The following is a 14290-nucleotide window of genomic DNA, read 5'->3' as shown; positions in this document are numbered from 1 at the left end:
CCCGCGTACCAAAAAAAAAAAAAAAAAGAAAATCATCCTACAGTATTTTAAGATCCCCAGATTATCTTTCATTGAAAACTCTTCCATATTGATTTTTCCAACTAGATGCATGTATAATATTATTTTGATTGTTTTAATAAACAATAATTAACAAATAAACATTCATTATCAAATAAATAATGATAAGCAAAACAATGGAAGAGGGATTGGCTAAAACGTTCATCAGCCCATCACAGACCCCGGTCCTTCCCAGCTCCCTGCAATGTGAGTCTGGAGGCATGGGTGTCCCTAGGATGACCACCCCGAGGCTCATGCCAGTAACTCTTTTTCAGATCAGGCAACGCTGTCCTATGTCTCCTCTACTCCAAGAGATGAATCTTCTAAACCAGCAGAAACCAGAATACCACATGCCAGTATGAAAACAGAGGAGGAAAAGGGGGCACAAAAACCCAGCAGTGGTGAGAACTTTTTTTAAAATTTATACTTCACCTTTTTCCATTAAAGTTGGGAATTACAGGGCTTCCCTGGTGGCGCAGTGGTTGAGAGTCCACCTGCCAATGCAGGGGACACGGGTTCGTGCCCCGGTCCGGGAAGATCCCATATGCCGCGGAGCGGCTAGGCCCGTGAGCCATGGCTGCTGAGCCTGCGTGTCTGGAGCCTGTGCTCCGCAACAGGAGAGGCCACAACAGTGAGAGGCCCACGTACCACAAAAAAAAAAAAAAGTTGGGAATTACAAAAGCATTTCTGCAATATTCAACATGAGCAGGGATACCATTTGTTTTTTCTTGTTACAAAAGCCCTGCCTACTTAGAAATTTCTGTCTGAATTTTAAATTCATATGTCCTTTGACCCAGTATGGTACACACAGTTTATTACCTACCTATCCCAAAAGCATTCCCTCCTTTCTTCTTGCTAATAGAAGCTCGATTTTTTTTTAAATTCTCAGCGTTTTGTTTTTAAGTTGTGTATTTTATTTTATTTTATTTTATTATTTTTTTGGCTGCATTGGGTCTTTGTTGTGCAGGTGGGCTTTCTCTCGTTGTGGCGAGTGGGGGCTACTCTTCGTTGCAGTACACAGGCCTCTCATTGCAGTGGCTTCTCTTGTTGCGGAGCACGGGCGCTAGGCACTCGGGCTTCAGCAGCTGCAGCACACAGGCTCAGTAGTTGCAGCATGCAGGCCCTAGAGCACGCGGGCTTCAGTAATTGGGGCACACGGGCCCAGTAGTTGTGCCTCGCGGGCTCTAGAGCATAGGCTCAGTAGTTGTGGCACACGGGCTTAGTTACTCCTCAGCATGTGGGATCTTCCCAGAACAGGGATCAAACCCGCATCCCCTGCATTGACAGGTGGATTCTTAACCACTGTGCCACCAGGGAAGTCCCATCAATTTTTTTTTGTTTTTGGAAGTATAGTTGATTTACAAGGTTGTGTTAATTTCTGCTGTACAGCAAAGTGATTCATTTATATATATATATACATTCTTTTTTCATATTCTTTTCCATTATGATTTATCACAGGATATTGAATATAGCTCCCTGTGCTATACAGTAGAACCTTGTTTATCCATTCTAGAACCTCGATTTTTATAGCCACGTGGTCACCTGCCTCAGCCTCAGGGATGAAGCAGGATTAATTTAAGATCTTAGGTCACTTTCCCATTAGCGTTTGCAGACATTTGCTTTCCAGCCCTTCCTTGCAGCTCCAGCCAATGAGATGACAAGGGAAACCTGGGAAGGCCGTGGCTTCTGGGGAAGCCACTCTCCATCAAGAAAAAGAGAGCATGGTTTGCTGTAAAGGTCTTTTCACCACTGCCCTCTACACACAACTTCCTGTTGTGACATCTAGAGCTGCAGCAACCATCCCACACCCATGAGGTGACCGGCACAAGAACAAAAGCCAACACACTGAGGATGATGGAGACGGAAGAAATGACTCTGGCCATCAGTGTTTCGGTCCAGCTGCTGAACCAGCCTCACTGCCTCTCTCCAGACTCTGACGTGAGAAAATTAAATGTCTTTATTGGCTAAGCCACTATTAGTTAGGTTTTCTATTAATTGCAACCCAACAAACTCCTAATGGGATAGACTTGGGAATTACATTCATTCTTTCACTCATTCAACAAATATTTACTGAGAGCTTGTTCTTTGCCAGGCTCTATTTAAGAAACTAGAATTCTACTACTAAGAATTTACCCAGATTTATCTGCAAAAGTAGGCCATGATTTTTATATGTGAAAAAATGTTAATGTCCAACAAGAGGTAACTGGTTAGTTATTTTCATGGAGCTGTATTAAAAGAATGTATGTGATGGCATAAAGGATCTCCAAGATATAGAATAAAAGATCTCTAAGATATAGAATATATTTTTTGTCTACATAAAAAATATATATTTTTAAAATTATCTTGGTCCCAAGAACCTAAAGACATCCCTCCCTACAGCAAAGCTACCTAGAGGGGACAAAACACCTGTCTTGGAGCCAAGGGCTGGCCCCCAAGGAAGGTGAGCCAAGGTGGGGCCATCCAAGCGACTCAAAGAACTAGCCACTCACCCCAGTTCCATTCCCCAACTCACATTCTCCAACAAAAGAAAGGTCAGCAAGTCCAAAAAGAGGTCTGACTGTCCCACTCCTGGACAAGCCTATGGCAAGTCACCCCAGGTTTGGCTTCCATCCTTCTCCCCCCCTGGCCACGCCCAACCAGCATCCATTTCCAGTGTTCTCAGAAAGAAGGGATCCCCTATCTATCCTAAATAAGTCAGTCCCATAATCCCACAGCCACGTTCAGACCCCCTTGCTCTCTTTCCTCATCTTAGCCCTCAAGGAGCACAGACAAGAGGGTCAGCATCAGCCTTTATTGGGGAAAAGAAGCACCACACACCCACTGCCCAAGCCCAGGGCTGGGTTTCCTACGCTCAGGGCAGCAGCAAGAACAGAAACAGAGCAGAGAGGGCAATGAAAGTCCCTGGGGGTGTCACAAGCCCCAGGACATCATCCTCTCCTGGCTACCAGGACAAGCCCCCTGGAGTCACCAGAGAAACTCAGGACACATCAGGACAGCTAGGGCACCGGGCTCTCTGCAAGCAGAAGAAACATCAGGTCACAACTGTGCCCTCCTGGCTCCAGCTCCTCAACATGTTTTTTCCCTTCCACCCTGGAGAAGTCTGGCAAAGATTGCTCTCAAAGGCCTTACATGGCTCCCTGCTTCCCAGACAATCCGGTCTAAACTGGCATTGAAGACTCTTATCATTCATTGACCAACCTTACATTTTCTGTTCAAAAAACAGCCTGTCTGTTCCCTTACGCACCCTCTCACCACCCCCATCCCAGCTCCCCAAACACGTCACATACATTACCCCCTCTGTGCCTTTGCTGACCGTCACCAGACCACGCATGCAGCGTGTTCTCTGGGCTCTCCTCCCTTGGTCACATCCTGCCTAGGTTTTAGGGCCCAGATCAAACCCTACTTCTAGGAGAAGGACCTTCCCAAGGAGCCACACTTACTCTCATCACCTATACGCGCATACTGCCTATACAAGGGTTCTGATCTGTGACATAGAATCTTTCTCTCCAACTAGACTCTCCAGGGCAAAAACTGTCTTGCCCTTCTGGAGTCCCCGCCCAGCACCTAAGCCAGTGCTCTGTATATAGCAGTTAAGGCCATTGTAATTGATAACAATGGGCTGTACTCACCTAATTCAAAATTAGACCTGATGGTCCGGTTGGGGTTCAGGGCCAGCTGGGGTGGCAGGATTGGTGGGACACAGAAACGGCCACAGCCTGACTTGCAGCACTTTTCCCCAGCTGGGCAGTTCTCATCCACCATGCAGCTGACAATGCACAGGCCCGCCAAAATTTTTGGACAGTCACCACCCTGCCCTGTGGGATAAACAGGCATAGGTATAGAGACAGGAGGGTTGGCTGCAATGACTCCAAGTTCCCATCTGGGACTTAGAGGCTCCAGATGAATCCATCCCTGATTCTAACCAAAGATCTGGCTGGAAAACCTTGAAGTTCAAGGATCCGAGCCCCTGCAGGGCCCCAAGAGAGCATCTGGACTAATGATTTCCAAATGGTGTCCTACAGGGAGTTCCCTAGAGGTACCTTGGGACTTGATACCTCTGTGGGTTTGGGGCTGGGGCTGGGTGGGATGCAGAAGGAGCAAGGCTCCCAGAGCACCACCCTCTCCCCCTATGCTTGGGCTTCCTACTAACACCCACTGCCTTCCTCTAGTTCTTTCAATGCCAACATGGGCCCCTTGGTCCTTGGAGGAGGGTTGCTTTGGGTTGAAGGGCTAGGAGGACTGGAAAGATGAGAACTCTGACTCCTCCCACGAAGAGAAAGAGAAGAAGGCCACAGATGGCTCCCTCCCAAGCCAACCCTGGGACCCCAGGAGCACTCAAGCCTTCCCCAAAGAGCCAACATACCTCCCTTAATGTCTCCATGGCAGGCATGGCCACAGCCGGTGCTGCAGCACTTATGTCCCTGAGGACAGGATGCGTCCCCATCACACAGCTCTTCACACGGAAGGGGGTCGGCAGGACATTCACCGCCAAACTCTGCCATAAAATCAGAGCATTGGGGCCCAGAGGTGTTCAAGCCCAGTGTTTCCAGTTATTTTTATTGGGACACTGAGTACAAAATACATTTTCCATTAAGTCCCGTGTGTATTTTATACGTATTTATGTGTAAAATGTACATATTTATGTGCATACATGTATATGCAATGCTGATACTTTATATTCTATTTCTTTTTTTTTTTTTTAATGCTGACCACAAAATACTAAATAGCTATCCAGACTCACAGACTGAAAAGCACTGTTGAGGTCTAACACATTGTGGCAAACGCACTAGCTGCCACCCCCATATTCACCCTCCCTCCTTGCTTACTGCGGTCGACATCAGCACTGCTGGCTGCTGGAGTACGTGCTCTTGGGTAGCCCCCTCCCATACTGTCTCTGGGCTCAACTGGATGACTTGCTTTGACCAACAGGACACCAGCCAAGTATGATGCAAGCAGAGGCTTGAGCAACACTTGCGTACTGGGGCTTGAACACTCCCTCTTGGAAACCAGCCACCGTGCTGCAAAGCACTTGGGCTAGGCTGCGGGATAGTGAGACGCCTCCGGAGAGAGAACCTGGAGGAGGAGAGGCCATCCTGGACATTCCAGCCACAGTGGAACTTGCCAAGGAGCTCCCAGCTGTATGAAGGACCTCAGCTGTGCCACTGGGTATAAGAACTGCCCGGTTAAGCCCAGCCAACCCACAAAGCCACAAAGCTGTGAGAAAGAATGCACTGCGTTAATGTTGGTGACTTCAGGATTGGGGCTTTGGGGAAAAAATAAAAAGAAAGAATGCACTGCGTTACGTCGCTAAGTTTGGGGATGGCTTGTTAGGTGGCAATAAATAACTGAAGCACTTGTGAATAGAATCCCAGGCTTGTTCTGAGAGGCAGTGAGCCCAGTCAGCTAAAATGATTTGCTTCCCCCATATTCCCTTGTAAGTAGGGGTGACCACAAACTAAGATATAAGCTGGGAAAACTTTTGCATTGTTGGTTCAGGGAATACAGCTGTCAAACTGCCCTCTCATTTCTTTCTTCTTCCAGTCCAAAGACAGACAAGGAATCAGAGCAGCCTTCTTGTAACCGGGAGGCACCCAGTATGAAGACAAAGTCAAGAACTGCAAAGGAGAGAGAGAGAAATTGCTTCATCGTGGAGCCACCACACCAGCCCTGGCGCTGACTTCAGGACTTCTTGTTATGTGAGAAAGAAGAATCCCTGTTGGTTTCATTTTCTGCTTCATGTAGCCAAACACATTCTTGATGTGCCCTTTCACAGCCCCTAAGAAGATAATGAAACTCAGAGAAGAGAAGGGGTTGGCCCAGAACTGCAGAGTGAGTCAGCGGCAAAGCAGGACAAAACTCAGCTTCTTGGTTTGCAATGAAGCACTCTTTCTACTACACCATCCTTAAGACATGTGGGCAACAGGCCAGGTCCACGGGGACAGGCACACCCAAGAAGTCACATCCAAACCAAACCCACTCATCATGACTCATTCCTCTCAGTGTTTATTTCAAGTCTTTTAAATGGAGGGGGAAATGACAGGCAATTCAAGATTTGTAGAAAACCATGACAGGACTGGCCCAGTGCCTCTGAGAACGAACATGTACATACAATTGGACACAGCTGGCTCCGGGAACTCTGACATGATGGAAAAAGCAAGTGTTGGACTCCAAGAGAATACATGCAGCTAAACAATCGAGATATAATAACCTGGCATCCTAGGATTTTTCGGAATAGCCCCTATTTCAAGTATTTTTTGCCATTGTCCGCTTGTGTCACAACTATGTGTCTTGATATTTTTTATTCAGAAAATATGGTCACTGTAACAACCAGATGTATCTCCCCACACCTTCCCACCTGTCTGACAAACACTAAACTCCATTTAACAAGGAACAAAGCCTTTTGCCCCACGGTTGAGAAGGCTGGGCATAAAAAAAATCTCCCTGGTAGGGAAAAACACAGCAACATAAACTCACCAAGTCATACCGTGTGCCCTAGAGTGGAGGCCTAGAATACCACACTTCCCAGATTTCACCATTTTTCCGGGCCCGGCTCTGAAGTAACCAGTGCCAGGAGCACCCTGCTACCTCTGCCCTCAGCCTCAGGACCAGGCATTGGGACCAAAGCCCTACCCTCTCCCAGGCCAGGCTTCCTTGAGGTCCCTGGGGTTTTGTCAAATATTAGAAGCAATGAAGGGACCCTTGGAAGATAGGCTGAAGCCCTGAGGGTCACAGCACATCCCCCTCGGACCAGTGCCCAGCAGAGCCACCTAGTCTAATACCCTATCTGATGCTTGAATCCCTGCCAAACAGTCCCCTACTCTCAGCTTCAACAGCGGGAATTAAGGGGGCTTCAATACCTCCAAGCCAGGCTATGCCATCCTTATACTTAAGCTAGACAGCCTTAGGTATAAGGAAGTCCTTCTTTATACTCAACCGAAATCTGTTTCTATCCATTGGTCCTTTTCCTATCCCCAGAGACCTGGCAAAAACATGGCTCATGCCATCTCTTTAGCCAACTTCTGCCTTTCACTGTCTTAGCTTTTCCAGGCTAGGTAAGCTCAGTTCCTCATAACACATGGTTTCCAGTCACCTCACAGGTATCTTAGCAGGAATCCGGATGAGAAGTGGGAATGATAGCCAGAACGGGGATGGTCATCCCTAGCCTCCAGATACGCCCCTATCCCAAGATCCCAAGCTATCACCAGAAAAGTAGAATAAAAAGCTGAAGCCTAGTAAATACTCACACTTAGTCTTTACCGTTGCCCCAGCTCCAACCTTCCACTAGGGAAGAATACCAGCTGCTGGCAGAAAAGTGAAATTTCAAAACTTCTTAAGCCAAGAAGGGCCCTCTGAGCCTTCAAACCTACTCCTCTTCTCTTGTAAATAGACAAACACCCAGAAGGGGGAAGGATTGGTCTGAGGTCAATGGTCACAGAATTGGGTCCCAAACCCCCAGCTCTGACACTAGGTCCAGTGCCCTTGAACCCACATCATGGTGATCCCCTGCACTCCGCAATGATCACCCAAAACCAAATCACCAAGCGCTGCGACTCGGCTCAGTTCTGCCAAAAGACCCAGTGGTAGACAGTTTTAGGGGTTAGGAAAACTTATAAATAAACTAGTGTGTCTGGAACCCCCAAGACCACTCCTAGTTTTGGTGATTCTCTAGGACTCACAGGACTCAGCATACAGTTGTAACCATGGCCATGATTTACGACAGCACAAAAATACAAAGCAAAATCATCAAAGGGAAGAGGTGCACGAGGTGAAGTCCAGAGGAAGCCAGGCGCAAGCTTCCAACAGTCCTCTCCCAGGGGAGTCACACAGGATGACTTCATTCCTCCAGTATGGAATTGTGACGGTACATGTGAAGTGGAATCTACCAGGGAAGCTCACTGGAGGCTTAGGGTTCTTCCTGGGGTCTGGTCACATGGGTGCTCTCTGCCTAGCTCATACCACTCTTATTAGTTACGGTGGCAGGAACCATCTCAAAATCCAAATTCCCAGAAGCCCACCAAGACCAATCTTGCGAGCAGGCCTTTCTGAGAATATCAGTCTTGGGCCTGCTGTGTCAACTCTTAGCTGTACAACCAGCAGTGAGGTTTCAGAAAAAGGGGACCCAAACACACAGGGAGCCCATGCCATCAATGCATACGAAGGATACGATGTACATGTCGTGGGACTTCCCTGGTGGCACAGTGGTTATGACTCTGCGCTCCAGGGCTTCCCTGGTAGCTCAGTGGTTAAGAATCTGCCTGCCAATGAAGGAGATGCGAGTTTGAGCCCTGGTCCAGGAAGATCCCACATGCCACAGAGCAACTAAGCCCACACGCCACAACTACTAAGCCTGCGCTCTAGAGCCCACACTCCGCAACAAGAGAAGCCACTGCAATGAGAAGCCCGCGCACCGCAAGGAAGAGTAGGCCCCGCTTGCCACAACTAGAGAAAGCCCACATGCAGCAACGAAGACCCAATGCAGCCAAAAATAAATAAATAAATAATAAATAAATTTATTTAAAAAGACTCCACACTCCCAGTGCAGGGGGCCCCGGTTTGATCCCTGGTCTGGGAACTAGATCCCACGTACATGCCGCAACTAAGAGTTTGCATGCCACAACTAAGGATCCGGCAAGCCACAACTAAGCAGCCCACCGGCCACAACTAAGACCCAACACAGCAAAATAAATAAGTAAATAAATAAATAAATGTTTTTAAATAATAATAATAATGCACATGTCATAATAAGCAAAACAGAGGGTCACGGGGGATCAGGAGGGTTCAACTTTCATGCGGTGGAAGGCGGGCCATGAGGGAGCCAGAGGGGACAACTCTTAGGCCATAATCGGAATCTTCACTCCAAAACCTCCTCCTCCTCCTCCTCCCAAAGTTGTCCCCTTCTCAGTAAAGACCACCACCATCACCCAACAGCTCCAGCCAGACACTCAGCACCCTTTTTGACACTTCCTTTTCCTCAACACCCACATCTGCTAACTTCTTTCCCCGGGCCTGTCAGCTTCACCCTCAAAAGTACTTCAAGTCTGCCACTCTTCCAGGTCTGCACTGTCACCACCCTGGTCTGAGCCATGATCACCCCCAACCCAGCCTGGCATATTGGCCTCTCAACTGGCCTGCCATCTTCTACATTTGCCCCATCCATTCTTCAGACACCAGCAGAGTAGCCTTTTTAAAATGAAAACCGGATCAGGCCTCTCCTGCTTTTATAGCCCTCTTTAAAGGCCTCCCATTGCACTTACAATAAAGCCTTAGACAGAGGCCCCGGAGACTCCCCCAAAGCCTGGACTCTGCCTCAACTGGAACCACCTTCCTTCACCATCTCTTTCCTCCAGCCACACTGACCTTTCCCCTCCTTAAAATAGTAAGCCCTGCCCTACTCTACTGCTTTTGCCCCTGCAGTTCCCTCTTCATAGCACTCCACCCAATGGCCAGCTCCTTCTCGTTCTCCAACTTAAAATGACACCTCCTCTTTCCCTCTCTTTTCTTTCCCTTCATTGCACTCATCACGACTGGTGGTTATTATTGCTCGTTTATGATTATTTACTGTGTCTCACATCAGAGGGTGAGCTCCATGAGAGCAAGGGCCGTGGCTACCATGCTCACCCCAGGATGCCCAAATGCCAGGTAGGGTAGACACTCAATATGTATTGAATCCATTTATAAGTGAGCAAGTGAATAGACAGGCCAGACCTCAGATAGTTGGGAGGGAACCTGAACAGCAAGGTGCTGGGCATAACTATATGAGCTGTCAGGTATTATTTGGCAGGTTTTGTACAAGTTTCTTATGTGCGTTTCTTCTCAACTGCATGCTGTAGACTGAATATTTGTATTCTCCGAAAATTCATATGTTGAAACCTAATCTCCAAAGTGAGGGTATTTGGAAGTGGGGTCTTTGGGAGGTGCTTAAGTCAGGAGACTGGAGCCCTCATGAATACTAGTGGCCCTTACTGCCCTTCTGCCACGTGAGGTCACAGCAAAAAGACGGCAGGCTACAAACCAGGAAGCAGGCCCTCCCAGACACTGAACCTGCTGGACCTTAATCTTGGACTTCCCAGCCTCCAGAATTGTAAGAAATAAATTTCTGTTGTTTATAAGCCACCCAGTCTATGGTATTCTGTTATAGCAGCCCAAATGGACACTGCATTATCACTCCATGAGATAAATACCCTTATCTCCATTTTAAGGATGATGAAAATGAGGTTCAAAGAGATGAAAGGACTTGTCCAAGGCCACAGAGCCAGCAAGCAGAGGAGCCCGGTTCAGACCCATGCTCAGACCCGAACTGCCTCAGGGGAGCAGGTCCCAGGGTCTGTCCTGTGCCCTCAGACACCCTGACATTCCTCCAAGTTACCAAACAGACAGGACAGGCTATGGTAAGCTTCTGGCAAATCAGAGCTTAATGAAAGTAGAGATTATTCATAGCCCAGGAAGGGGAATTCCCTGTGCAGTGGGCTGTAGCAGCGAGTCCCGCTGGGTGAGTGGGCCAGCCCTCCTCCAGGACTGCAACTGTAGAAAAGTAGTTAGCTAATATCCCAGCAGAAAGACTACTTCCCACCAGACGAGGAACCCCACTCAGCCAGTGGGCTCTGGGAGAGGTGCAGAGAGATTACTACTCTAACCTGCCAAGCTCCAAGGAGAGAGGAAGCCCCATCTGGGCTGGCCAGGGCCCAGGGCAGCTCACCAAGCTGCCTCGCCTGGCTGCCGGCCTCACCCTCAGCCCCCACAATTCAGCCATCACCTTCAAACACTGCGAAGATTGTATCAGGCCTGACAAGTTGACAGTGAGTGACCCGCGTGAGACAGATTCCCAGGCTCTGGTTCCAGAGCTGGCCCTCCAGAGTCCTGGCAAAGAGTACAACGCTCTATTCTCCCTTACGGGCAGGCTGCCCAAGGGAGCTGCTGAAGCCAGGCGCAGACAACGCCACTGGGTACAGGGAAGGGGCCTGCTACCTGGGGAGGTTTGGCTGGAAGGAGGCCAGCCTTAACAGGAACCCTGAGTTCAAAGTATAAGATGCAGATAATCAATGGCCTGTTCTCTCCTGACAGAAGGCAAAGAATTGGGGACACGAGTGATTAAAGGAGAAGAGACCCCCCAAAAGGGGAAAAAAAGAGGTGAGCTAAATTTCAAGAGCCAACCTAGGAGATAGGAAGCTCTCTGTCTCTATCTAGCCCAGAGGCAAGATCGGAAAGGAGACTTGGATTTCGCCTCTCAAGCCAACATACCCTTAGGGATGCCTCCTCGACAGAGCCGACCACAGCCTGCGCTGCAGTGCTTCTGCCTAGCCAGACAGGATTCATCCTCCCGGTATGGCTCTTTGCATGGGTTCTTATTGCGAGGGCATTTTCCTTCTTTCACTGCAAAAGTTATCACTTGAGATTGGAGCAACTGGCGAGGCCTCAAGAAACAGGGAATGGAAGCCAAATGTACTTCGGGGACTTTTAGTCTCTCCAAAATTCCTGTCAAAAATATTTCTGGGGCTTCCCTGGTTGCACAGTGGTTAAGAATTCGCCTGCCAATGCAGGGGACACAGGTTCGATCCCTGGTCCAGGAAGATCCCACATGCCGCAGAGCAACTAAGCCCATGCGCCACAACTACTGAGCTGGCGCTCTAGAGCCCGCAAGCCACAACTACTGAGCCCGCGAGCCTAGAGCCCGTGCTCCGCAGCAAGAGAAGCCACTGCAGTGAGAAGCCCGCGCACCACAACGAAGAGTAGACCCTGCTCACCACAACTAGAGAAAGCCCACGCGCAGCAATGAAGATCCAACGCAGCAAAAAATAAATTAATTAAATAAATAAATAAATTCAAAACAAAATATTTCTGCAACCACTTTCCCCTTCTCCCACACAGCTGCTAACATGCACCCAGCACCACACATGGACCAGCCACTCTGCAGAGAGAGAGAGACAGAAAGCTTGGGGCAATCCTATTCTCACCCTAGGGTGAGAGCCCTCGGGAAAAGCTAGAACCTCTAGTAAGCCAGACTGGAAGTGCTATCGCCTTGTCCAGAGAGGACAGAGAAAGCCAGGAAGACCTATCCTGGCTGTCCCAAGAATCTATGCGTCCAGTTCTGTTCTACAGAGAAGACCATCTCCCCAGATGAGGACCCTCACTCTGGGAGGAGGCAGGGGATGACTTCTCTAGTCGTTTTCTATTGCTGTTAGCCAGGGATCCCAAATGATAGCTCACCATGCTCTCCTGCAGTCACCCAGGATGCCACGGACCCAAGAGCAAGAAGTGCCTTCAGGAGGAAGAGGCAGCTCGACATGACGATGATGCTGAGGGTAGAGATGAGAACTCAGTTCAGGCCAGAAGTGTACACCTTGCCTTGTATCAATACATCAACTGAGGGAAGGGCAAGACTAGGGGATTGGTCTAAGGCCAGCCACAAAGTTTTCCCTTTCGCAATAATCCCCAACGATGTCTTCTCCTGACAAGAAGAAAAGTGACTGGTTGCTGGTGTGTGGGAAAATTCCTGGCACTACCAAAAGACACACGTGATGGGAATGATCAAACTCTGCAGTATACACAACATCCCTGGACAATGATGAGGAATCTAACGGGCAGCTGAGGAAATGGAGGGATGGCCACTGGATAAAGGATCAAAGAGAGCCCTAGAGGGTTTTGGAAGGACACAGCTACAGCTGTAATGAGAGAGGAAAGGACTAGAGACACAACTAAAGAAAAGAACCAAAGCTAATAAAATGCACTGTGGCTCCTGTCCATCCTAGCAACCTAGAAAACAGAGAATGGAACAGACTGCTTAGAAACTATCCAAGAACTACAGAAAAGCAGTGTTTAGATTTGTTCAGAACTAATATAAATGCACCAAAAACCTACATCTTGGTCCCTCTAACCCATACAGGGTATTATTGGACTATATGAAGGTTAGTCAACAAAACCCAAAAGAACAGTTGCTATGACTCAAGTAGTAACCTAGGTCATATATACTCCCTTTCTTTATCTCTTCTTCCTATATTTCTTTTTATTTTTTTTTAATCTATTCCTTTGGTCAACCATGATACCTAACAGCAATACCTATTGGCATTGCATAGCCTAATAAGGTTAAAGGGTAAAAACCTCCTTAATAGGGACAAAGAGTTTGGTGCCAGAAAGTTGCCTTATTGTTTTAAGGCTGATATTGGAGCGTGGAGATAATTAACATTTATTGATGACCTAACATGTGTTTTATGCACATTATTTATTTTATGCCTCACAATAATCTTGCAGAAGTAAGAAAACTAGTTCAGAGGGAAAATTAGCCAAGGTCATTAAGCTAGTAAGTGGTGGCTGATGGAATTTAATAATAGTAATGACAGATAACATTGTTTGAGGGTTTACTACTGCCAAGGTTCTAAGTACTTTACATGAATTAACTCACTTAATTCTCATTGCAACCCTATGAGTTAGGTACTATTATCCCCATTCTACAGATGGGGAAACTGAGGCACAGAAAGAAATGTGGGTCACAGCTAATAAGTAGTAGAACAAAGGTAAGCAGTCCAATCCTATAGTCAGTGTTAACCACCATATCATAATGGATTTGAACTCAGATCTTTCTAACTGCAAATCTCATGCACCTTCTACTACCCTGTATTATGACCTGATAAAAGTAATTTTATCTACCACCCATAAGTAGATCCAATTCTATTCATGGACGTCTTACCTCTAATGCAGAGCTAAAGGGGCTCTGGGGAACTCCACAGCTGTTAAATCCCTGCATCCCCAGCCCATCCCAGTATCATGCATCTGGGGAGAGAAGCCCAGAATCTTCATTCAGATGCCTTCAGACGCCAAGAGGCAATCCCTGGGGTCAAGGCCTGGAGAGACCACTGGGTGAGTGGGATGGCATGGGCCAGACACCCTCTTGCTGGGTTTCGGTGGTCCTCGCATTGGGCCCATCCAATTCCGGGGGCTGAGTGCTAGGCATATTAAAATCTAGTTTTCCAGAGACAACTGCAGACGCCTCGGTACCAAACGCTGCCCTCCGCTCCCCAACACCAGCCCGAGGAAACCTGCTCCCCTCCTCCTGACCCGCACTTCTCCACGGGCCTTGGTCCGGCCAGAGAAAGATCCTTGACTGAACACCCACAGTTTACACCCGAGGCGCGGCCGCTCCCGAGAGAGAGCCTGGTCAACCTACCACAGGGCCTCTAAGCGTCCGGGACCCGGCGAGACGCGGCGGCTCGGTTCCCCTGGTAACCCTGCCGTTCGCTGC

General features: G+C 48.2%; 1 protein-coding gene across 9 annotated transcripts in view; it reads right to left on the bottom strand.

Moving 5' to 3' along the window:
- Positions 1-14283, bottom strand: part of WFDC3 (WAP four-disulfide core domain 3) — a 49441-nt gene extending 35158 nt beyond the window's left edge. For 2 of the 9 annotated variants that reach the window (XR_003003475.1, XR_003003474.1), the window contains exons 1-4: positions 14216-14281; positions 12262-12350; positions 4421-4552; positions 3687-3872 (exon numbers count right to left, since the gene is read on the bottom strand). Coding sequence is in view for 7 of the 9 variants with exons in the window: in XM_024746785.1 (XP_024602553.1) it covers positions 3054-3070; positions 3687-3872; positions 4421-4552; positions 12262-12340 (414 nt within the window). In the remaining 2 variants the exon portion in view is untranslated. Of the gene's footprint in view, positions 1-2785; positions 3071-3686; positions 3873-4420; positions 4625-4883; positions 5673-12261; positions 12352-13738; positions 13888-14215 lie in introns of those variants that run through there. The other 7 variants (XM_024746782.1, XM_024746785.1, XM_024746781.1 and 4 more) reach the window with 7 other exon arrangements.
- Positions 14284-14290: the final 7 nt, after the last annotated feature.

The sequence above is a fragment of the Neophocaena asiaeorientalis genome, unplaced genomic scaffold (assembly GCF_003031525.2).
Source record: "Neophocaena asiaeorientalis asiaeorientalis breed wild unplaced genomic scaffold, Neophocaena_asiaeorientalis_V1.1 scaffold132, whole genome shotgun sequence".
Classification (NCBI taxonomy): domain Eukaryota; kingdom Metazoa; phylum Chordata; class Mammalia; order Artiodactyla; family Phocoenidae; genus Neophocaena; species Neophocaena asiaeorientalis.
The sequence above is the reverse complement of the archived record's forward strand: the minus strand, read 5'-3'. Positions and strand labels throughout refer to the sequence as shown.